A 22,707-nucleotide genomic window follows, 5' to 3' on the forward strand; every position below is an offset into this window, starting at 1 on the left:
ACGGGTTAAGAGCAGGAGATGCCCAGCATCGTTGATGCAAGGTGCATCAACAACAGACATTCAATCGCGCGGTGAGTAAGCATTATCATTTTGTGATTTTTGACATTTTTGACACTTCGAACGCAGTTAATGAACACATTGAGAATTGCACGCTGCCGTGGGAATGGCACGTTCCCTCGTATTATAAAAATTGGGGATGACTGTGCAAACTCCCCCGTGAAAGGACACAAGCTGAAATATAAAAATTCCCGCTCCTTCCTAAAGTTCCTCCACCCATATAGTCACAAGCTTATCTCCTTCATTATCCATTGTCGTCTCTTGCAGCAGCGGGTTAAGAGCAGGAGATGCCCAACATCATTGATGCAAGGTGCATCGACGACAGACATTCAATCGTGCGGTGAGTACGCATTATCATTCTGTGATTTTTGACATTTTTGACACTGCGAACGCAGTTAATGAACACACTGAGAATTGCACGCTATCGTGGGAATGGCACGTTCCCTCGTATTATAAAATTGGGGAGGACTGTGCAAACTCCCCCATGCAAGGAAACTTGCATGTTTTGTTTTTTTTTGAAACATAAAATTTGGAACAACAAACAATTAATAACATTGACATCTTGTATGATTACGTACATTGAGCTTGACAAACCTCTAACCCTCCTCGTGGTTTTCTGCAAGGTACCCCTTTGAAGCACTACGATCGGTATCTCATTCTTTCGAGGTACACCTTTGAATCACGGCAATCGGTGGCCTCTCTCTCTCTCTCTCATCCTTTCATAAATTTTTTTACTCGAGAAATTTTGAAATGGCATATATAGTTTCCAATATTTTGCTCGAGAAAGATTTAGAAGAGTTACGGCAACAAGGAGAGGATGCCTCACTTGCATCTGGAGGGGGGAGTATGCATGTAACTATGGATCGCTATGAGGTACCTTGTGATTACCAAATATCGACAGCTGCCTTTTGGTTTGAAAGAGCTTGCTAAGATTTCAATATGGGTCTTAATGCATCCGTGCAAACACCTTAAGAGCCAAGACAAGATCAATAGAAATTGTCGTTGTTGATTGTTTCACTTTGATTTGGGTCTGCAATGCAGTCTTGAAGAGCTAGTTTTGTTGGGACATTGTGAAATAGAATGACTGGAATGTCATAAAAAGAGGTTGGGATGCACACGTTCTGGGAGAAGCTCCTCACAAGTTCAAGAGTGGTATAGAAGCTCTTTTGCAATTGAAGGCAGATAATCCAAAATTCAATGACCAATACTGTCCTCCAAAATTGCAAACTTGATGCTTTGTAGTATTTGGTAGACTTTTTATTGAGCATCATGAACACATTCATATTTGTGATGAATTAGATTGGAAAGAATTCACCTTCGAATTTTGAAACTGCTCCTCAGATTTTCAGTCATGACTTATACCTACATACATTCCGCTCCAGCCATAGCGTGGGCTCTCCACTGTGTCTCGTCACATAATCCTTGAGCATTGAAAGTCACTTATCCATATAGTTCATCATATGTATCTTTTGATCCCATACATCATATTTACCACCCAAAACGATAATAAAAAATCACATGTACCTTTGGTCCTACAGGTCATATTTGTCCATCCAAGATGATAACAAAAAATACACCTCTCTCTCTCTCTCTCTCTCCCTCCCTCCCTGCCCCCGAAGTTTTTGTCTTCTAGAGGTTCTTGTTTTCTCTTACCCTCTAAAAAATACACCTCTCTCTCTCTTCTCTCTCTCTCCCTGCCCCCAAGTTTTTGTCTTCTAGAGGTTTTTGTTTTCTCTTACCCTCGGACTCTGCGGCTAACGAAGCACTCTAGTGGAAAATGTGTGGCACATAGTTGTTTCAAATTAATTATAAAGTAAGTAGCAACATATTTCCACGCCTGCAACCCGCCACCGAGCTGGCCCCGAATTACAGTTAAGTTCCTGCTTCTTGGCAGCGAAAATTTGGCGATGGCGCAACGTCGTCGTCAGGACCAGCAGCAGCAGGAGGAACAGCTCTGTTGTGTGGGATCCAAGTGCTCCACCTTGCCTACCTCCTCCACCCAGCTCTGCTCCGATGCTTCTTGGAACGCTCTTCTGAAGGTACATTCATAGTGGAAATACGATAATTTAACATTCTAGGTCTGCTTCCCCCACACACACACACAGAGAGAGAGAGAGAGAGAGAGAGAGAGAGAGAGAGAGAGTTCACATGGCAGATACGGAGTGGCGGAGCTCCACTCTTAGAGTACTGGCTCCAAAACCTTGGCACCCCTTTTGGTATTCCTTTTATATTGCTTCACAAAGGTACAACTACCGGTGGACTCGGTCTTTGCTGCCGCAAACCTAGAATGCAAGAGTGAGGCCCCAAGGCACATATTTAAAGGCCCTTAATTCAAAAGCATTTAACATGACCTTAAACACCGTTTCGAAACGCTGTCCCTTGTCTCCCTCAACGGTGACCCCCCTTCCCGTCTTCCCTTCCCACTGTTGAGCCCAACGTTTCAAAACGTTGTAGTCGGGTGAAGAGCTGGGCACCTTGCGAAGAAGAGAGGGAATTTTCCCTTCTTATTGGTGGCTTGGGCAAAGGTTTTTAAGTCCCTTGGTAAAGCTGTTTTGGAAAGCTTTGCTGAAAAGGGTGAAATCATCCGAGGCCCCTTTTGGGGGTGTGAAGCTTTGAAGCTATCTCCCCTCCTTGCTAGCGACGACAGGACTCCCTCCCCCGAGCTCTGCGTTTTAAAACGTTGATACCAACTCAAGATCCTTCACGACAGCCACCTTCCCCACTTGTCGGTGACCCGAAGACTCCTGCAAGACAATGTTTTAAAAATGCTACTTGGCTGTGGGTTTTGAGCGCCTCTTGGACATCGGAGGAGACCCCCCTCATGGGTGGATTGTCTTGGGGAATTTTGAAGTGAACTCGCGGAGCGGAGATTATCTCTCTTGGAGACTCTTTTGAATAAGTTTCAAGAGCTTTTTGAGCGGCTTAACAGAAGCAGAGATTGGAGCTCGAAAAATTAAATCTTGGAGCCCATAAATCTCATCTCGGATATGCAAGCACTGCACTTCGGTCTCCCCTTCTTGTACTTCACTAGGCTCTATTGTTTCTCGGTGATTTATGTCTAGGTTCACTCTAATCATGCAAAAGGGACGTGATCTCATTGACACACACATCTAAGGTAGCCAAAAGCTGAGTCCACTCCAAGGGCTCCATTCTTTCTTCAGGAAAAGACCCAGGTATGTAGTGCGGACCCTCAAATGGTCTTGCTTTCTTGTATTTGTCCTTGGCAAAGTTGTCACAATCTGAAGCTCCACACATCCATAGGTGTAGAGTTTAACTACGCATGTACTTCCGATACTATAGCAGTTTTGCCGAATCAAAATCCTCTACGGGTATTCTCTGTACATCTATGTAGCTGTGGTCACTTAAGTTGATACGTGTAGTGGTCTCCGTGTGGTGCAAATAGATACAATCATGACCCCAGTTCTGAACCATCTTTAACGGGCGCATGAATGGCCTTCCGAGAATAACATCATAGTTATTCTCAGTACCAAAATCTACTAAAGCGAACGTATGTTCATACTCGATTCCACAAGAAGTCATCACCACCTGTACTAGAATACCGATAGGTTTTGCAATATAGCCATCAACTAGCTGCAATTTCATCCAAGTTTTTCTTAGGGCAGGAATTCCCTATTTCTCCCAAATCGATTTTGTAGCAATGGCAACGTCCGTTCCACTATCCAGGATTGCAATGGTTTTTACTCCCAAGTGTTCTATGGGTAGTGTGGTATTCCCTTCTTCTCCTTCGCAGTAATCCCCAACCTTGTTTATGGGCACTGGTTTTGCTTTTTTTTTTGGGTTAGTTTCACTTTTTCATTTCAAGGTTTAAAGTTTCGATTGGATTTTTTATTTCCGTTTTCTCAAGACGTTTTCCAACATCATTCCACGTATGTGGTCTGATTTTTAGCAGTTTAGCGAGAGTTAATGCGCATCTCACTGGTGTGGACATAAGTTCTCGACCCCTGAGAATCTATAAGTGGTTGACGAACTATTCAAAATCAAAGAAGAAATGCAGGCCATCAAAGATGGGGAGAAGCAACACAAAGCAATGACGACTTCGTGGGCGGATGTTATTACAAAGACCCAACAAAAAGCGGATGAGGCCGAGAAATGGATCGAGATCGCAAAGAAAGGAAAATGCAAGGAGACAATCCCCACACCCACCATCATTAACTTGACACTAGAAGAGGAGCAAAGGAGGCGTGTCCGGGCTTTACATCCGAGGATTTGTGGCCTCAAAGACCAAGATAATGTTGATGGCGAGGGCCAGAGATGTTTGGGACTGTTTTTGCTCAAGCTGCGCAGACACAGAGAGATCCTGTTGAGAGGGAGGGGCTAGCCAGTCTCAGAGACGGATCACAGACTTCGTTAGAGCAGACACTAGGCAGCCGGAGGAGCAGCTACCATAGCAGAGCTCACATTCTCCTCACACCAGAGGCACACTGATCGATCTCAGAGATAAGGTCATCATGATTTTGTGAGTTATAATGGTTTTTATTTCTTCCCCCAAGTAAAACTGATCATGAAATATCATATCAAGCTACATGAAATAAAAGTGATGGTGATGCCTAAAAGGAGATGTCCCTTCATAATTTCCTTTTAAACACAAAAATGTGTGTCTATTTATTTTGAAGATCTTCAAAGGTTTAGCTTTGGGTTAGGTTGCATGGGCTTCGCCTTCCAGCCCTTTGCCTGGTTCCATTCACTGGCTGCTACATAACCCATTGAACTAATGCACCCAGCCCCTAAAAAGATGTGAAATATTTTGTCTTTGTGCACATCTTCTCAGCAGCCGCCTAGCTATTTGAATTGTCGTCAAAATTTTGATGCATAATCGGAAGCTTGATCTGCCATTTGACTGTGATCATCAGCCGCAGCTCCCGCTCCCTTTCATGTGCCCGGCTGCCATAGCCAGTGTGCAGGAGCACGAACCCAGGCGACCTGACCCTTTAACAAGCTATTTCTCACAATTTCATTCATGAATACTCTCACAATTTATCTCACCCTCTAACATTTCTAGTGCTTGTGGAACTTATGGAGGTATTTAGTTTCTTTGAAGAGATATGTCAGTAAAAGATGTTTAGCTGATTGTTGGACTACCTTGGTGCAATTTTTTTTGAAGTGCAATTTGGGCGTAGCTTTAGGCTACGACCATGACATGATTTTTTTTCGTGCATGGGAAGTTACTATTTCTCATAATTGCTAGATTCTTTATTAAACAGATTATCGATTGCAAGCTTGGGTCAGTCAAGGTCTACATGGAAGACTAATCCTTCTTGTACTACAGGCAACAGCAGAAGCCACTCTTATAGTCAAGGAAGTCATCAGAAGTCTTCAAGATGACGGACTTGCATCTGTAAATAAGAAGGTTTGTAAACATGTACATATGACAACACATTGGCCACAAATATATTTTGTAAACTCTCCTGTTACTGCCTTCTCTGATCGGGACAAACTTTTCAATATGGCTGCACAGGCATTTGGTGCCTTGAAAAAGCCATCAGCCAAATTGCTTTCCAGCAGACTGATGAAAGTCTCCTTGCAGCTAACATCTCTGCACACCCAGGTGAAGGATTCTGGGCATAACGTTACAAATTGTAGAAATGTGCTAACTCAGTACGCTGAACTTTGTGTTGATGTATGCTCATGTGTGCGTGCGTGCGGTGTGTGTTGTGTTTGGGAGCATATGTTAGTACCTAGTTCTACACCCACTATTGGGCACTGACGACGTTAGTGGGGATGTCGTGGTATTTAGTCAATACTATGCATGATGGAGCTGATGGTTATATTGTCTTGTGGGTGACTACCATGGGTCTGTACCTTGCACTTTCCTTTAAGGGTGAATCTGGGCTTATCCTGGATTCATCTAGGTATATTGTTTATTGCTTTTAAATCACTCTGTATTCAGCATGGGCATGCTTTTTATATCCAGGATTTTCATTGCTTTGGCAGATAATGGACATGAAACACCAATCAGCACTTTTGGATGAGAGAATGAAAAGACAAGATCATTCTGTAAGGCTTTATTGCTTATATTAGCTCAAAATATCATAAGCATGGTGAAGCTTCTCATCTCTTGTACTCATTTTGATTTGCTTGGAAGGCAGACTCAGCTTGATGTCATCCAAAAAGTAGATGATCTCACATCAACTATGCAGGCAAGACTTTGTAGATTCATGTTTAAGATCTTTTTGACATTTGTACAAGTGTTGGCACCAAGTGCTATTTGTGCTTTTAGGTAGCTGATACAATTCAGAGGCCAATGACAACATTCTGTCTCTGCAGAAAGCTCTAACTTATTTGCAAGATGACGAAGGCAAAGGTAGAATAGTTTGTGGATCAAAAGACAGCAGAAGGGTGTCGTTCAGTTTTTCAAAGGTACAGAAACTGACCATTAGTTCTACAGTTTCGTTTATCATAAAGTTCACTGTAGAAAATCGATTTTTGTGGAAGCTATGCTTAATTTTGCAGATTGGATTGCCAATGGACTTTTTTGCTTGGCACTTTGTAAGATCTTAGCTAGGGTATTGCTTTTTCAATTCCTGACCATTGACTGGCCTGTTGTAGGATCTTAGGTAGCTAGTGTTTCGATCCCTGACTATTGACTGGTCTGGTCTGTATCTCTGGAAACTTTTTGAGATTCGTTAAATATAGTTGACGGCTTTTGGAACTAACACCCATTTATGAACTTGCATGTTGGTCATAGTATTTCAGAGCCCTAGAGAGATTATGGATTTCCCTCTTTAAATTGATGAGGATGACTTTCACATGTGCTCGGCAGTCCTGCTATCAGTGTTTCCAAAGTCTTTGTTTACTGCATGGTTCATGAACCTGAGATGGTTGGGCTGAATGTGTGGTGTATTGTGCATCCTAGAAGGGTGCAATTTGTACATCTGCTTCAGAGGATAGACACTTCTGTGTTCTGGCCGAGCTTAGATAACCTAAAGACATGATGTCTCACCTTTAAAGCTGATTTAGTATCTTCTGAAAGCAGTGTGAAACAAACATCTTGTTAAAAATGATAATCAAGTTATATTACAGTATCCTGGAAAACAGATAGTTTCAAAAATACTATCTAGATTTTACCTGAAGAAACAGAATGAATATTGTGTGGAACATCACATAGTGCATTTAGGCTGACCTCTTTTTGTAGTTCATTTTACGGAAAAGAAGTTTATAAGCTATAGCCTGTTTTCTTTCTTGTGTGAAGGAACTTTAATGAGCAAGCATTTTTGTTTTCTATCTCAACGCTCCTTTTCAAAGCATTAATGGACTTGTCTTATTGATGTCCTATGAAAATTCCCCAATTCAAGCTGAGGACTTATCATCCTCCACTTAATGTAGTGGAACTATGTCAAAAACGTCATTATATGATAGCAGAATTAAAACATTTAGAGCATGGGAAGTAAACTTAATTAGATACTTAGTAATTATGATCCCTCAACTTTGTTGGCTTGATGTTTTTCGTTGCAATAAATTTGCTCATGTTTTCTACCTTGAAGCCCTCAATGAGTTGTCAAGCAGAGGAACAGAAGCTAGATGAACTTAGATTCAAAGCTGAGGAGCAAATGAAGTAAGCTCAAGCCTATTGCGTGCAATGCAAATTTTTTTGTTGAGTAAAATTGCTGCAGCTATAAGACCAATACTATGAAGAACTCATGAAGTGTTGCGGTTTCTAAAAGTTTCGCCTTCTCAGAGCAGAGAACGAAAGGTTGAAAAGGGAACTCGAAGAAGCCCTTTCATTGAAGCAGAATGAACGGTCTGCACTTGAACAAGTCGAACGTTATAAGGAGGTAAGACCTTGGCTGAACAGCAAGTGGTGTATGTTTTATTGACCCTCCACATTCAACTCTATTTTTGACTCCTATCATCTGCACAATAAATATCCATGGAGTTTGCATGAAGCTGTGATTAAGCACCACCTACTATGCTGTGTACTCCCATGTATTTGGTCTTGAGCTCTATTGCTGAGTTGCAAATTTTTGCTGGATAAGTAGAATGAGTGATGGTTAATCTGTTACGCATGCATTCAGCAAATATTTTTGCTAATCCAAATTATTGAATAGAGGTTTTAAGGCAATTAACAAGTACCACCTCTCAAGGTTTGTCTTTTTACTTCAGGTGGTTGCACGAGTCACAGCTGACAACATGGTTTTCCTTATGAAGGTGTTATGAATTGTATGCAAAAGAACACTTTCCTTAATTTCTAACTAGTGCATATTAATTGCCATATTGAGCAATGGCAAGTTTTTCTAGGGAGCTTTGCAAAAGCAGTCTAATACTTTAAACTCTTTCTCTCGGAAGAAAGACTCGTAAAGAGGATGATTAAGGTTCTAGGGCTGTGAAGAATGCATCACTTACAGAACAGAACATGAATTTCTTTGAGCTATTCTTAAGTGGATTTTTGGTTTTTACAGTTGAAACAAAGTGAGCATGCTCTGCAAATTGCACAAGAGCAACAACGTGACCTAGCAAAGCAGGTAAAAGCAGTTTCTTTGCAAAAAGCTCTAGTCTCAGATTGCAATTTCTAAGTCAAGTGATTTTCACATGCTTAGGTCCATGTTGAGCATATGATATATTTGGTATAAATACTTTCATTAGTCAGCTTACCTTTTTGGTTGATTGAATGGGTTTCAGTACAGCTGGAAATTGGTCGATTAAAGTTTCTAGAAGAAGTTTCATCTGAAATTGAAGACACAGTAATGACCAGCTTGAGTAAGGTAAGCAAAACGACGTTGTCATTGGCAGAGTGTACATGGTGGCGTAGGTTTAGGAACACTTATAATATTTTGTGGCTAGGACTACATAATAGTAAAGCTAAATTCTTGTGCATAACATATATTGTCAAGCTATTTACAGGCTGAAGCTTACGAGAAAGAGCTACATCTTCTCCAAAAAGATCATGAAAAGAAGACCAGAGAATGCCAAGAGAAGTTGCAAGAAGCTCGCGAAAACTTGCATCAAACTATTAATCTGAAAGAAAGGTAATAGCTGATATCCTTTTCCAGTTTACTTATCAAGTTGGTTGGGCATGCATTATTTAACTCATACACAATTGATGATTGCTTGAGATGCTGGCTGTAGATGTATCTGAAGGCTTGTCAAATGGGTGTAAGCCAGAAAGAATTAAAAATAATTTTGATCTGGATGATAGTTATTAGGGTTGACAATGATGATTGTCAATGTGGAGCTTTCCTGTATGCAATTGAGGTTTGAACAAGATCACAAAGGAAAATCCTGATAAATATTTCTCTCATGTGTGCGCGCGCCTGTTTCAGTAGCCTTAAACCTACTTGATTTCAGAAAACGGGCCAATGTTGGGAACCTGGGAAATGTGACGATGCAGCAGAATCACACTTTTCTCTATGAAATGCATGGTGAAAGATGGCATGGATGTCAATTTTCATGCAATTGAATATAAAATAATTATTGAGTGTCGTCTTTTGCAGCATTTACCTGCAGATTTACTGCGTTATACTTGGCCAAAAAATAACAGGAAAGCTTGGCGTATCTTTGCTAATTGCGTTACAGCTTTCAGGCTTACGGAGCTAGAAGAAGAGAGGTCTCAAATTTTGTCAAGACTAGAGTCTGAGACGAGGGAAAAAGAGGATGCTCGGGCTGAGGTTCATGCTTTGTTTGATGATGTCAAAGCACTAAACGAACAGGTAAAGCTTTAGAATCTATCGAATGACATTTAAAACATGTAAAAGGGCAATGGAGAGCTGCATAAAGTAACTTTCTTAGAAAATGTGGCTGATATTTCAAGACTGCATCTTTCACAATTTTTGACTTTCCTTTTTTGTAGAAGAGATTATGATGGATCACGTTATGTAAAGATGCAAAAATTTTAAGTCTTGACAAGAAATTGCTGAGAGAATCTAGGAAACTAGCTGCATAAAGCAACTTTTCTAGAGAATTTGGCTGATGATTCAAGGTTGCATCTTTCACAATTTTTTACTTTGCTTTTTTATAGAAGGAAATATGTCTGATCACATTCCTGAAGTGTGCATCTAACTCTTGACAAGAAATTACTGAGTATGTGTAGGAATGTTTTCCAAGTGTCATGAAGTTATTCAAAGAAATGCAGCATGAGTTTAGAAGTGTTTTTTTCCACAAAGTTGGCTTATGAGCTGAAGAACACTTGGCGGGTCATTTTTGAGTGAAAAATGGCCAAAAAAGGGCAAGAAAATGGTAAAAATCTACCCATTCTGGGTCAAATGTGGCTCAAAATGTCACATTAGTCACGGTGCCGTGATGGTAAGCAAGGGGGTGCTTGCTTATGACCGAATATCAGCACTTTCACCCTTTGTGAGAGGGATACACGTGATTTCTCTATGGTGCACTATGTGCAGTCCCGGCTTGCTTCTTTCTTGTTTTCGAGTGTGTGAGGGTGCCAATTAGGGTTTTCTCTCTTCAAATAAGTGTGAGCAAGCAAGGGTTTTTCAGAGGGCAACCTAGCGTTGTATATATGTAATTGAAGGCCAGGCTACATGAAATCATTAAACACATGAGTTTTGAGTTGTATTTGGTCTTGTGTAAGAGTGGAGCTTTCATGGCTGAACTGGAGGTGTTCTTCGTTACCTCTTACATTACTCTTGAATAAGTTGTGTGTGTAATTATTCAAGTCACAAATTCTCAAAGTTAGAGGCATGGCGCCTCTCTGGCCTTGCCGCGAACTTCTCGACAGCGAGCTGTTGCCTATTGGCTTTGCGCTCCATTTGATCCCACACCATGCTTGTTGCCTCCAGCTGCGCCCTCCGCTTCTTTCAAATGCCCTCGCTCTAAGTAGGCCTAGTGCCCCCGCTTTTACTACTGTTAGAGTTCAAGCATCTCTTTGGTTTTGTCTAGTTGGTCCCAGTTTCTCCCAAGGACAGGTGTTAGGGAGTGGGGGCTGTTTTGTGGCTGTGCCCGGCCAGTGAGGTTTTTTTCTCATGTTGGGTTGTGTTTAGCCATGGGTTTTTGGCTTGGTTCCATGGCCATTAGGCTCCTGAATATATTTCCAAGCCTTGCCATGTTTTTCCCATGGACTTACTGGCTGCAGGTGCATTTTCTTATGCTCATTCTCAATCGTGGCTGTTGGACAGCTGGCCGACCAGGGCTTATGGGGTATATATGTGAGGGCACGGGCACTAGAGGGAGACAGTGTGCACAAGCCTGGAGTGCAAGAACGCCCCTTGGGGGCAGCCCTAGGGTGATCAGATGGGCATGTGGAGGGCAGATCTGCTAGCGTTTTTCAGCAGCCCCAACTAGCGTTTTTGGCAGCCCATCAGTTGCGGTCACCAACACCGAGGACAGCACACAGGGCAGCCTATAGGTGGAGGATTGCAGAGGCAGAGCATCTCTAATGTAGGCCTAGGAGAGAAGAGGATTCCCTCTCCTCTAGAGGGCAGCCATACAATGACAGCCTTGAGCCTTGTTTCCTCTCTCTAGATCCACCTTGTTTCCCAGAGGAGATGCAGTTCGGTATTGCCCATGTAGAGTCTGTGTCAGTGGTCTCGTGTGCAGGAGCAATTGGCAGTGCCAGTAGTAGTCGCAGTTCTGCGTACCTTGGGTCTATCCATAAGGGCATGTCAGATCTATGTCGGACCACCCTTGGTCACTTGTATGAGCAGCTTGTTATCAACATGGAGAGCCTTCTCTCTCTCTCTCTCTCTCTCTCTCTCTCTCTCTCTCTCTCTCTCTCTCTCTCTCTCTCTCTCTCTCTCTCAGCAGCGTGGAGCCAGTAGCGCGAGGAGCTCAACAGCGCGTGGAACTCAACAGTGTGGAACCAGCAGCGCGTGGAGCTCAACAACGCGCATACCTACAGAGGCGCTTGAGACAGCAGCGCGCAGACCTGCAGAGAATAGGGGCTCGCAGGGTAGACCTGCACAGAGGTAGGAAACGGACGCGCAGGCCTTACAATCACGCGCGCAGGATCCTCTCTCTAAATTCAAAATTCAGAGCAGAGAATTTCAGAAATTCAGAAATTAAAAAATTCAAAGCAGAAAATTCAGAAATTCACAGAAACTGCAAGGGGGGAAATTTGTATGCGAAATGTATGCTTGGTGCGGGAGAAAATGTATGCATAAGTGTGGAAAGTTCTGGAAACAGCTGTGTGTTTAGTGTGGCCGTCTTGTGATGGAGGTCATGAGCGCAAACCCAGCACTTCTTGAGAGCTCTAGCCCCTCCCCCTTGAGTGGTTTGCATGTAATGGCATCACCAGCAATGAAGAAATCAACTTTTATGGCTACCAACAAGAGGTTAGTAAACATGGAAAAGGAGATGAAGGCGTACAAGACAGAGATGCAAGAGTGGAAGATGGAGAAGGCGGTCTTTCTTCAGTGGAAAATCAGCGAGGCCGAGCTTCAAACTGTGGAGAAAATGGAGCATCGGGCCGAAATTGAAGACCTCAAGAATCAGATTTCAGCCCTCAAGAGAGACCTAGCCGAGGCAAGAGCCAATGGTGGACTAGAAGAGGGAGAAATCCAACCCTCAGTGATAGAAGAACTTAAGGTAATCAAAGAGCAAATGCAAGCCATTAAGGAAGAGGAGAAACAACATGAAGCAAAACATCTTCATGGACAGATATGATTACCAAAACCCATAAGAAAGTGGAGGAAGCGGAGAAGTGGATTTCGGCCGCAAAGAAGGGCAAAGGCAAGGAGGTATCAATCCCCACTCCCACCATCATCAACATGACACTTGAGGAGGAACAACGAAGATGTATGAGGGCTTTGCATGTGAGGGTTACCGGTCTCAACGATCGGGACAAAATTGATGAGGAAGTACAAGAGCTCATGGTACTAATGGCGATGCAAAAAGCGACACACAAGAGCATGGAGAGTTGGTAAGAAAAGTGGAGGCACGGGGGAAACATCGAGAGGAAGAGCTCTCATATTGCGCTTCCCCTCTATTGAGGAGGAGGACTTTTTGAGAAGGAGGCCCACTCTCAAAAAGACTGGTATCTTCCTTGGTGACGATCTCACCCTCTCACAGCTTGCCCACATGCAGGAAGTCATGCCAGAGATTAGGGCCGCAAGTGAAAAAGGGAAGACAACTTTTTACAAAGAAGGAAGAGTGGTCATTATGGAGAGATGCCCTACATGCCGGTGCGAGACCTATGGGACCACACTGAAGATAGCTACTTGGAATTGTAATGGGTCTATGAGGTTGGATGTTGGGGCCTTTGAGGACAGTTTCAAAGACGGGGACATTGTATTCTTCTCGGAGACTCACTAGGCGCCTGGACAGGTGATGCCACATGTGGGGGGATATAGATGGGAGACAGTCCATAGGACAGTCACGAGATCTGAGCATGAGAATAAAGGTTCAGGAGGAGTAGCAGTGCTATTTAGAGAGGAGCTACAGCCACTACTACATATTGTACAGAGAGATGAGCATGCTAGATACATGTTTGTGAGGTTGAGAGCTGACACAGGTCAATTTCTATACATTGCCATATGTAACTTCCCTCCCAGTACGTCAGTATATGCTGCATCCAAAGGGTAGTCGCCTTTCTCTATACTGGACGATGATATATGGGAATTTCTAGGGATGGTGATATCATCCTCCTAGGGGACTTCAATGCCCGAACGGGCAACTCTCAGACAGTCTTCTATGACACTTCAAATGAGATGCTTAGAGAGCTGGATGTGGAGGAGTTGGGGCTTGACAGACGCTCACATGACAGAGAGCAAACGGAGTATGGGAGATACCTCACAGAGTTGACGACTACACATGGGCTAGCTATACTTAACGGCTTACAGTGATTTCTTGGAGCAGCCGGCTTCACATGTTTTCCACACAAACATGGGGCCAGTACAGTGGACTATGTTATGACACAGCCGAGCTTTATCCCTTGCATTCAGGATTTCACAGTGAGAGCAAGGCTAGTGGCCGTAGCAGTAGATCATGCTCTCTTGACACTATCTGTTTCATTCCAGTATAGTACAACCCAAACATCAGGAGGCAAGTCACACACTCGTTATACATTTACACCAGAGACTGATTCTGTTTATATAGAGGAGATTTGGAACCGTCTTAGCTGGCACAGCTGGTACAGGCCTCTCAGTGGAGGAGTGCACCACTTTACTGACTGAGACACTGCATGGTGTTGCATCAGTGGCATACCCACACACCCAGCCGGGCTAGAGACCACATTTTGGGAGCATGCCAACGAGAATAGTTGGTATGATGAGGAGTGCAGAGAGATGAGAGCCCAACTTCACAGGGATCTTCTTGTAGGAGTCATCATTACAGACAGTCTCGGATTGCTTCTCGGCGCCTTGTGCGACGGAAGAAGCGAGCTTACCTGGCTCAGATGGAACGAGAATTATATCTGATGTTCTTGAGTAGGGATTCAGGAGAGGCATGGCGACTCTTTCATGAGCATTCCCCTCCCCCAATGATTACTTCACCTGATGTGTGGGGCCAGTATGCGACATCGTTATATACAGTTCCTGGACAGGAACCCTTTCCAGACCCTACAGAGCCATGCCTAGCTAGGAGCATCTTCTTTACCACTGGGATGGTACAGAGGGCCATTGACAGGAGGAGGACCGGGAGGGCATATGATCATGACGGTCTAGTAGCGGAGCACTTTATACATGCTAGGGATATGCTGATGGAGGTTCTTGCAGTGTTGTTCAATCGTGCCATGTGTGAGGGGTTACCTGAGACTTGGAGGCTGTCTACTATTGTGCCTATCTTCAAGGCAGGGGATCCTCAGAGCCTAGGAACTACCGCACTATTATGGTTGGACACACATTGGCACGGTTGTATGCATCCATTCTTGAGCAGCGCTCGAGTATTTGGGCAGAGGATGAGAGGGTACGGGCAAAGGGTCAGGCTGGTTTCAAGAGGGGTTTCTCCACTCTTGATCATATTTTGACACTCAGAGCCATCATTGAGGAGGGCAGGTCACATGGGAGACGGATTTATTGTAGCTTTGTGGATTTCCGCAAAGCATTTGACATGGTACCGAGAGCTCGATTGATGCGCAGACTACAGGAGATGGGGGTGCCCATAGAGTTGATATGGGGAATTATGGCTTTGTACAGATAAGTGATGGAACATGTATATTATGGAAGGGGTATCTGATTTAGTTCACTCTACTATTGGGGTGAAACATGGCTGCCCATTGTCTCCTACTCTATTTGGTATGTATGTTGATGAGGTGTCTGATTACATTGACAGAGAGGGTGACAAAGGTGCCCAGCTGGCAGGGACGTGGATCCCATTGTTGTTATATGCTGATGATATTGTGTTGATATCTGACTCACCAGAGGGTATGCAACGAGATTTGGATGCACTACACAGTTTTTCAGAGGATAGTGGATTGTGGATTGTGTGTAAACCTTGGTAAAACCAAGTCTATGGTGTTTAACACCACACCACAGTGGATCAGGAAATCAGCACCTACTTTCACATATGGTCAGGAGATTGTGGAGTATACAGGTGCGTACACTTACCTGGGGGCAGTCTTCACTGGGCCGAGATTTTCTTTGAGAAGAGCAGCAGAGACTAGACTGACTAGAGCTTATGCGGCTTTGGGAGGACTAGAGAGGATGTGTTCGCAGGTTCAGTTTCAGGAACCTAGGACAAAGCTATGGCTCTTTGATACTTTGGTTGCATCTACTATGCTATATGGGGTGCAGGTTTGGGGACCTTCTGTAGGCCAGGATGGTTGGAGACTTATGGAGAGGCCCTTGGTATCAATGATCTCTCTGCTGATTAGAGCCAAGGCGTCCGTACCACATGATATCATTCAAGCGGAGTTAGCTGCCCCCCCTATGGAGATTGAGGCGCTTACCAGACCAGTCTCCTTTGTACAAAGCCTATGGGATACTACCAAAGACAAATATGCCAGGCTGGCGCTAGAGTCCTCTAGACAGCTAGCTCTACAGGGGGATACATCATGCTGGTATGCACAGATGACATCATGGTTTCAGACACATGGCTTCACCATGGACAAGTTACCTCCTTTTCTGCCTCCTTTTCAGTACTCTCTACAGGCACCCTTGATGTCTCTGACACAGGTGGAGATTACTAGTGTCATTCGTCAGGATCTGATCTAGCTAGACACGAGGAGGACATGGATAGAGCCGGTACAAGCATTGAGCACGAAGATGGCTTTCTATAGAGAGCATCTTCTCCACCTCACAGGGGATGGGTTTGTGATTCGACCTAGCTATATGGACACACATCTTTCTCATGGCTTGCGTTGTGCCATTGGCCAGATACGCACATCCTCACATCAGCTCGAGATTGAGACTGGCAGATTCAGAGGGATACCAGCAGATAGCAGGATATGCCACTTATGTCATCTAGAGCCAGAGACAGAGTTACATTACATATGTCATTGCCCAGTGTACTATGAGATACGAGGCCGTTTTCATTGATTATTCAGAGAGGGTTTTGGGCCTCTATATAGGGTCATGAGCTATGAGGATCAGAGATGTCTTGGACTGTATCTACTTGAGTTACACAAGCACAGAGACACTTTTTTGAGGAGAGCTAGAGAGAGACAGTCCCAGAGACAGATTACAGATTTCTTTACACTAGATATTGGACCCCAGAGGAGCAACCAGAGGAGCAGACACCATTGCAGAGCTCTGCCCGCACTCATACTACCGCTAGTGGCATTCTCATAGACCGAGCATTGGAGCTAGGGAGATCTAGACGCCCGCGATTGAGGAGAGGAGCTACACAACATCGACGGAGACTACAGTAGAGGATTCGAGCCATACTCTTTCGACGTCCAGAGTGTAGATGAGGATGGATCTCCACTATATCCCCCCCTCATCCCCCCCCCCCCCCCCCCCCCCTTCTTTCATTGTACTACACATTTGTATTTTGTTTCAGTTCTTTTTGATTCCGGACATGGTATCAGATTCACTATGTTGTAACGGCTTGGTCTCATAGGTCATTTTGGCCTTTTGAAGACGTTAATATATCATTTCATTTCATTTCTCTTGCATTCTCAGATGTCCTCTCTCTTTCTACCTCAGTGACCTTTCTTCTCCACAGGTGCCTTGTTCATGTGTTTGGCACTGCAAGTGTTCTAGATCGGAGTCAAGGTGTCCACCAAATCACGAGCCAGTTCTTGTCTTGATTGCATCTTCTGCTGCCACCTTTCACATGATATTAGAGTCCTAGGTGTCACAACCACCTTGGATGCTCGGATTTGGCTGATCCGGTGTCGTTCAAGACTTGATTGAGAGAGAAGAAGCTTGCTGTTTTTCCTGGTTTTCTCCAAGTTTAGGGCATATTTGGGTATGTGGAGGCTATGGATCCTCGTTTATGACTTCTACGTCTTTACCCTTGTTTACCCCAACCTCTCTTCACTGAGGGGAATCCGATGGAGGTTGTAGGATGTAAAGCACTGCTGGATTGCTTTGGTTTTCCCAAATGGAGCTATCTTGCGGTGCCTTCCCACAAGGGGAGCAAGCATGTGGTTGTTGGATCCAGAGGGGGAACTATTCATTTCCAGCTTCTTCTTTAGAGAGAAGTGTTTGGACAACAGTAGGATCTTCTTCCTCACTTCCGGAGGAGGTTTCTATGGTTGTATTTTCTTCGAGGAGATGGATTGGCAGATTTGCTGTGCCTTTTGCAAATGCATGTCTTTCTTGGAATTGTCGACAGAGCTACCTATCCAATGGGTAGCAGGTTGAAGGTTCGGTTGCACTTTTGTACTAGATTGTGGATTATGGATGACAGAGAAGGATCTCCTTCCTTCGTGAAATAGAGGAGGCTCTTTGATTTTCTCTTGTCCATCTAAGGATGGAAGTTCAAGTTCCGGCTTCAGTAGTCTCTTGCCATTTGGTATGCAGGAGTTGAGGTAGCTATAAGAGCTGAGTTTGAAATTGTGTGTAGCCATAAGAGCTGAGTATCCATTTAGCTCAGTCGGATAATAAAGCTATTTGGAGAGAGCTGGAGAAAGTTGCTTAGGTAGCGTGCCATCCTTGTGCCATGGGGAAGAGCAGGTTTGATCCAAGTCATCATTATGTCCTTCCTCAATATGTCAGCTCTGATAATCTTGCTGAGATCTGGTCAGCTGAGCTCAAGTGTAGGGCAATTTAGATTGTATGTAAAATGAGTAGTCTATCAATCTACATTACTATAGACTCATCCAAGTGCTCAAGTGGGCATGCTAGCAATGTCGGTGACCCTCGGCTTCTAAGTACATGGATGAGGCCAACACTCATGGGTATCTATCCCGAGGGAGCTCCCATAATGCGTGGAGGAAGGTCACTGCCTCAAACAAGGTCTCAACGACAAGCGGTGATTTGTTGATCTTTGCACAAATGATCTCTTGTGAAATTGAGGTCTTTGCCCTTATCATGCATGATAGCATCATGGTCAATGGTCTCTCCATATGCTTCCATCCATCGTAATACTCCTCCTTTGGCCCATCAGTCACTGTCAATGGCTGCCTCCTGTGTATGGTAGAGGCTTGGACCCCAGATCACTGCCCCACGGAGAAGTGCGGGGGTAACTATGGTATCAAAAATCCATAGCGTCATGAAACTGTAAATGTGTGTATTGCCTCTTTAATGCACCAAATGCTACATATGCTTGAGCCTCTGATGTGCATCGCCAAGCAAAACGTGGCCTTTTGAAAGTAATCCATAAATATAAACTCTCTGACATATTCAACCAGCTGCCTGCCAAAAGTAAACTGGTATGCAGAAGATCTTGTCACCCACATTGTTGAGGTGTTGAAGACCATTTTTGCAAGTTCACCCTTGTGCAAAAGGTGCAATGCATGCAAATGTTGCCATAACCTCTTGGGTGAGTCTGATATAAGTACAATATCATCCGCGTATAGCAAATATCTGTATCAACATTTCAGTAGCTAGCTCCTGCCCCTCCTCTCTCAATATATTCGAGAACCTCATCTCTGTAAAGCCAAATACATAGGGGAAAATCGTGCTCTTAACTGAATCTCATATGCCTAGGGGATCTTTGCTTTACCCCAACGGTACTCTTAACTGATATAGCCCTAGTGGCTCACACTCTACCTGGCACTGTCCCATATAAGGGGTAAATACTCTAGCGTATCTCCACTAGGACATGAACATTGTCCATCCTCCTCATCTGTCTTGCACTCGGCATTGTATTAAAAGCTTTGCGGATATCCACAAAGCAGCAATGGATCCTCTATTTTCCCACCCAACCTTCCTCGATGATTGTTGTCAACGAAGAATGTGGTCTAAAGTACTATATCCTTGCCTGAAGCCAGCTTGACCCTTGGATCTAATGTCCGAGAGGAAGCTATATTGACGTCTTCTAGAAGCTGAAGGCCCGGCCTATGTGACAAAATGATGTACATATGTGTGTCATGTGCTACTCCCCCTGCTACCTCCTGCTTCTGCCTCTTGCAATCTGTTTGTTCCATCCCGGCACAGACTGCCCCCCCCTCCCCTTTCAATCCTTGTAGTAAAGAAGGATACTTTGTACCCTTGAAAAAAGCTCTCATACAGGAGGCTCCATACCGAGAAAATGGCAAAACAAAGGGTATACATAGTATAACCTCCTCTAATTGTAGCAAGTTTAGCCCATTTGTAAGAAAGTTGTATTGGAAGTTCTCAATGCATCTCAGAACAACTGCACCCCTACAGATGCCTCTCAAAATCGAAAAGCTTACAATAAGAAGCTACATGGTAGTGGAGCACGAAAATCAGCATCTTTTGTGCGTATGCTAGGGTGTACAAGATGTGCTCAAGGCTCTTTGCCAACTCCAAGAATTTTAACGAATCAAACTTTTTGGTACTAATGAGCTGAATTTTCAGTTGTTTAGTTCGTTCACTTGTTGTCCTAGCTGCATAACATGTTAGTATACCTTACTTGTCAATTTTGCCCATCATCATGTATGTTGCACATGGCACATATAAATAGTGCACATATATTTGGTGGATTTTAGCTTGCACGCTGATGAGGTCATTATTTGTGATCATGAATATTCCCTACGATATTAGGCCATATATACATGCCATTAGTACTATGGCCAGTGGCTGGTGGTTGTGGGTGGTGGGTAGGCATAGTCAATACTGCACATGCCATACACACACCTATCTATCCATAAGCACTATATAAGGATGCCATTTCCCATGAACCATGTCATCCTATGTCGAAGGACAACCAGCCCCTTGTATTCTGCCTACTAGCTCTAGTTGTCTATATCACCATCTAAGCTTTATCTCAAGAGTGCATGGGTGGATGACGCCATCACTTTGTAATAGTGCTACTCTAAATTTTAATTTTCCACTAATCGACTTTGCATCGTATCTCTCTCTACTCTCCTTGCTACAAGATCCTATTTGTTCTACATTTCTTACATAATGTTGCATTGGGGCTAATTTGATCCCTCTTTTGCTATCTTCCAAGCCTTGAATAGGCTATCCAATGCTTTGCTCTCATCAAACATTCAAGGCTACAAGCTAAACTTTTTTGAGCAGCATGCTTAAGGATTTCATTCCTTGATATTTTGAATAGAGAGAATACAACTCTATGCACTAAATTAAGTCATGGATTCTACCTTGTTTGTTTACAATGTACTAATGGGCCTGGTTCTGTCCGCTTATGCAGCTGTCCAAGATAAAGGCTGATCACATGGCGGAAATGAAAGAGATTCAGGTTTGTGTGATGCGGAAGTCATCATGGATAAATAGTTGTATGTCCGAGGCTAATCAAACGCCTTGTCTTAACAGGAGAAAATGAAAAATTTGGAGCTTAAAGAGCAAGAGGTGGATCAATTGCTTCTAACCATGGACAAAATGTCTGCTCAATTGGAGACCCAACAAGCAATGAATGCGATACTTATGAAGAAAAAGGAAGAGGTAGTTTGCTTTTACTTATGAAGTTTCTTGAGTGATGGTGATAATGTTTGTAGCACTGGGATAATGTTCATATATTATAATTATAAAAAGTGCCCTTAATCAAAGTTGAGTCCCAATATTGTGCGCCTTGTCAGATGGAGTGGCTTTTCTTGGAGGCCAAAGCTGAGAAAGAAAATCTTCAAAAGCAGTGTAGAAGAGTGATTCAAAAATAGTGTCCTTGCCTTTGATAGGTGCTTGTAAAATGGCTGCAATAGTGAAATCAATTTTAGCTTTATGTGTTTCAATGAGGGTAATTTTTGATAATGGAGCATGGAAGTGTGAGTTGGCCTTTTGTCTAGGCTACCTGATAATTTAAATGGTTTTTAAATAAAAAGAATGGTAATGTATATGTCGGTCTATTCGAATTGTTCATGTTTTTGTGGCTTTCCTCCTAGAAATTCTCATATTTGTGTGAGCTCTCCCTCTCTCTCTCTCTCTCTCACACACACACAAACACACACACACACACACACACACACACACACACACACACACACACACAACACCGGTCATATTTATAGAATGTATATGCAATACAAGTACTAGTATCGTAGGCTGGTCATCCATAAGTACCTATCCAATGCATTGTCAAGTCATCTATTTTGTTTTGTACCCAAATCATTCATCTAGATGGAGATAACTATCTACTTTGGGCATACATGATGTAACATCTCCTTGCTGTAAAGGTTGTTTGGAACATTGCAGATATTATGATGAAAGACCAACTTCTGTGGATATAGCTTGTATGGATGACGGTGCACATCAACAGTTCTATTGCTAGATTTGTTTTGCCTACTCGCGAGCCAACACATTGGGATGTTAAGGATGTGTGGTCTCACGCATTGATTACACTTTCCATTAAGCATTGCATTACTCTACATATTTGTTCAATATGAATAGCAAAATAGGCTTGGGATAGATAGCTTCCTTGCATGCATGTCTTTATTTGGCAAAAATTGTTTATCTACATAAGAAGTTAGAGTCCAAAGTTCTGCAAGAGGAGGATGATATGGATATATTTCTTGAGGAGTGTAAATACCAATTATTTGGCATTGTTGAGGTCATTCCTTAGAGTTCTCTTATGCAAACAATTCATGATGCTTTCGTAGATTCTTATGAGACTGTTGTCTTTACTTTCAGACTTGTGACAAAGAATAAGCTTGATGCTATTGTTTCTGTATAGCTACAAGAGGTTGAGTCTAGAAAAAATAGAGCCGAGGAACGTATTGTTCAATAGATATTTGTTATTGCATAAAAAAGGAAGAATATCACTATTGCCACCTCCAATGCTTTTGCAAGTACCAGGACTCTCTGCATTTGTTTCTTCAAATAACAATAGGTCTAAAAAGATACAGTGATAAAAGACGAGTAAGATGAAATGTCATTATGGTAACGAATACCCTAAGTTTAAGGCTAAAAAGGCTCATAAGAAAGAGGCGAAAGTAGCCATTGGAGATGCTTCTTCAAATGTGATTTTGCAAATAAAGTGCAGGATGTCAAATGGGTTTTAGTGCATTGTGTCATTATGACCCATTTGTGCATGATGCATGTATTGCAAAACTTGCGTATGGGACTTTGTCAACGATGTAACCAAGCATTATCGTGATGTTACATCACATCATGATTTATTCATTTGTCTTAAGATTATCCTAATGAGAGTCGTTACATGTGTCAATAATGTCTTTTATTTAGTTAATGGAGTAGTAAAGATTGTGCCTATCTTCTAATGTGTACTTGCAAAACTTGGTCTTGTGGTTAAGTTGTGAATAATAGACGTATTGTACATGATCGT

The 22,707-nt window shown here is 43.1% G+C and overlaps 1 protein-coding gene and 1 pseudogene across 3 annotated transcripts; both read left to right on the forward strand.

Moving 5' to 3' along the window:
- The first annotated feature begins 1,876 nt into the window (after positions 1-1,876).
- LOC147441679 (uncharacterized) lies at positions 1,877-21,274 on the forward strand. 3 transcript variants are annotated; one of them, XM_086483232.1, is made up of 16 exons: positions 1,878-2,096; positions 5,345-5,425; positions 5,534-5,623; positions 6,010-6,072; positions 6,165-6,215; positions 6,343-6,435; positions 7,560-7,630; positions 7,754-7,850; positions 8,179-8,223; positions 8,475-8,537; positions 8,700-8,777; positions 8,917-9,041; positions 9,596-9,722; positions 20,626-20,673; positions 20,748-20,876; positions 21,011-21,274. In XM_086483232.1, the coding sequence occupies exons 1-16, from the start codon at positions 1,965-1,967 to the stop codon at positions 21,086-21,088; spliced, it is 1,371 nt and encodes a 456-aa protein (XP_086339358.1). In that variant the 5' UTR covers positions 1,878-1,964; the 3' UTR covers positions 21,089-21,274. The 3 variants fall into 3 exon arrangements, with proteins under 3 accessions (XP_086339360.1, XP_086339358.1, XP_086339359.1); XM_086483233.1 differs by lacking the exon at positions 8,179-8,223; XM_086483234.1 differs by lacking the exons at positions 5,345-5,425; positions 5,534-5,623 and having other exon boundaries at positions 1,877-2,096.
- LOC147441680 (uncharacterized) lies at positions 15,342-20,674 on the forward strand (annotated as a pseudogene).
- Positions 21,275-22,707: the final 1,433 nt, after the last annotated feature.

Source organism: Adiantum capillus-veneris, chromosome 15 (genome assembly GCF_014529385.1).
Source record: "Adiantum capillus-veneris isolate H3 chromosome 15, ASM1452938v2, whole genome shotgun sequence".
NCBI lineage: Eukaryota > Viridiplantae > Streptophyta > Polypodiopsida > Polypodiales > Pteridaceae > Adiantum > Adiantum capillus-veneris.

Excerpts from the sequence above, each read along its gene's own strand:
- LOC147441679 (XM_086483232.1), top strand. The coding sequence starts at position 1,965 with ATGGCGCAACGTCGTCGTCAGGACCAGCAGCAGCAGGAGGAACAGCTC. Across the intron at positions 7,631-7,753 it reads AAAGCTGAGGAGCAAATGAA|AGCAGAGAACGAAAGGTTGA; the intron begins GTAAGCTCAAGC and ends TCGCCTTCTCAG. Across the intron at positions 20,674-20,747 it reads CGGAAATGAAAGAGATTCAG|GAGAAAATGAAAAATTTGGA; the intron begins GTTTGTGTGATG and ends TTGTCTTAACAG.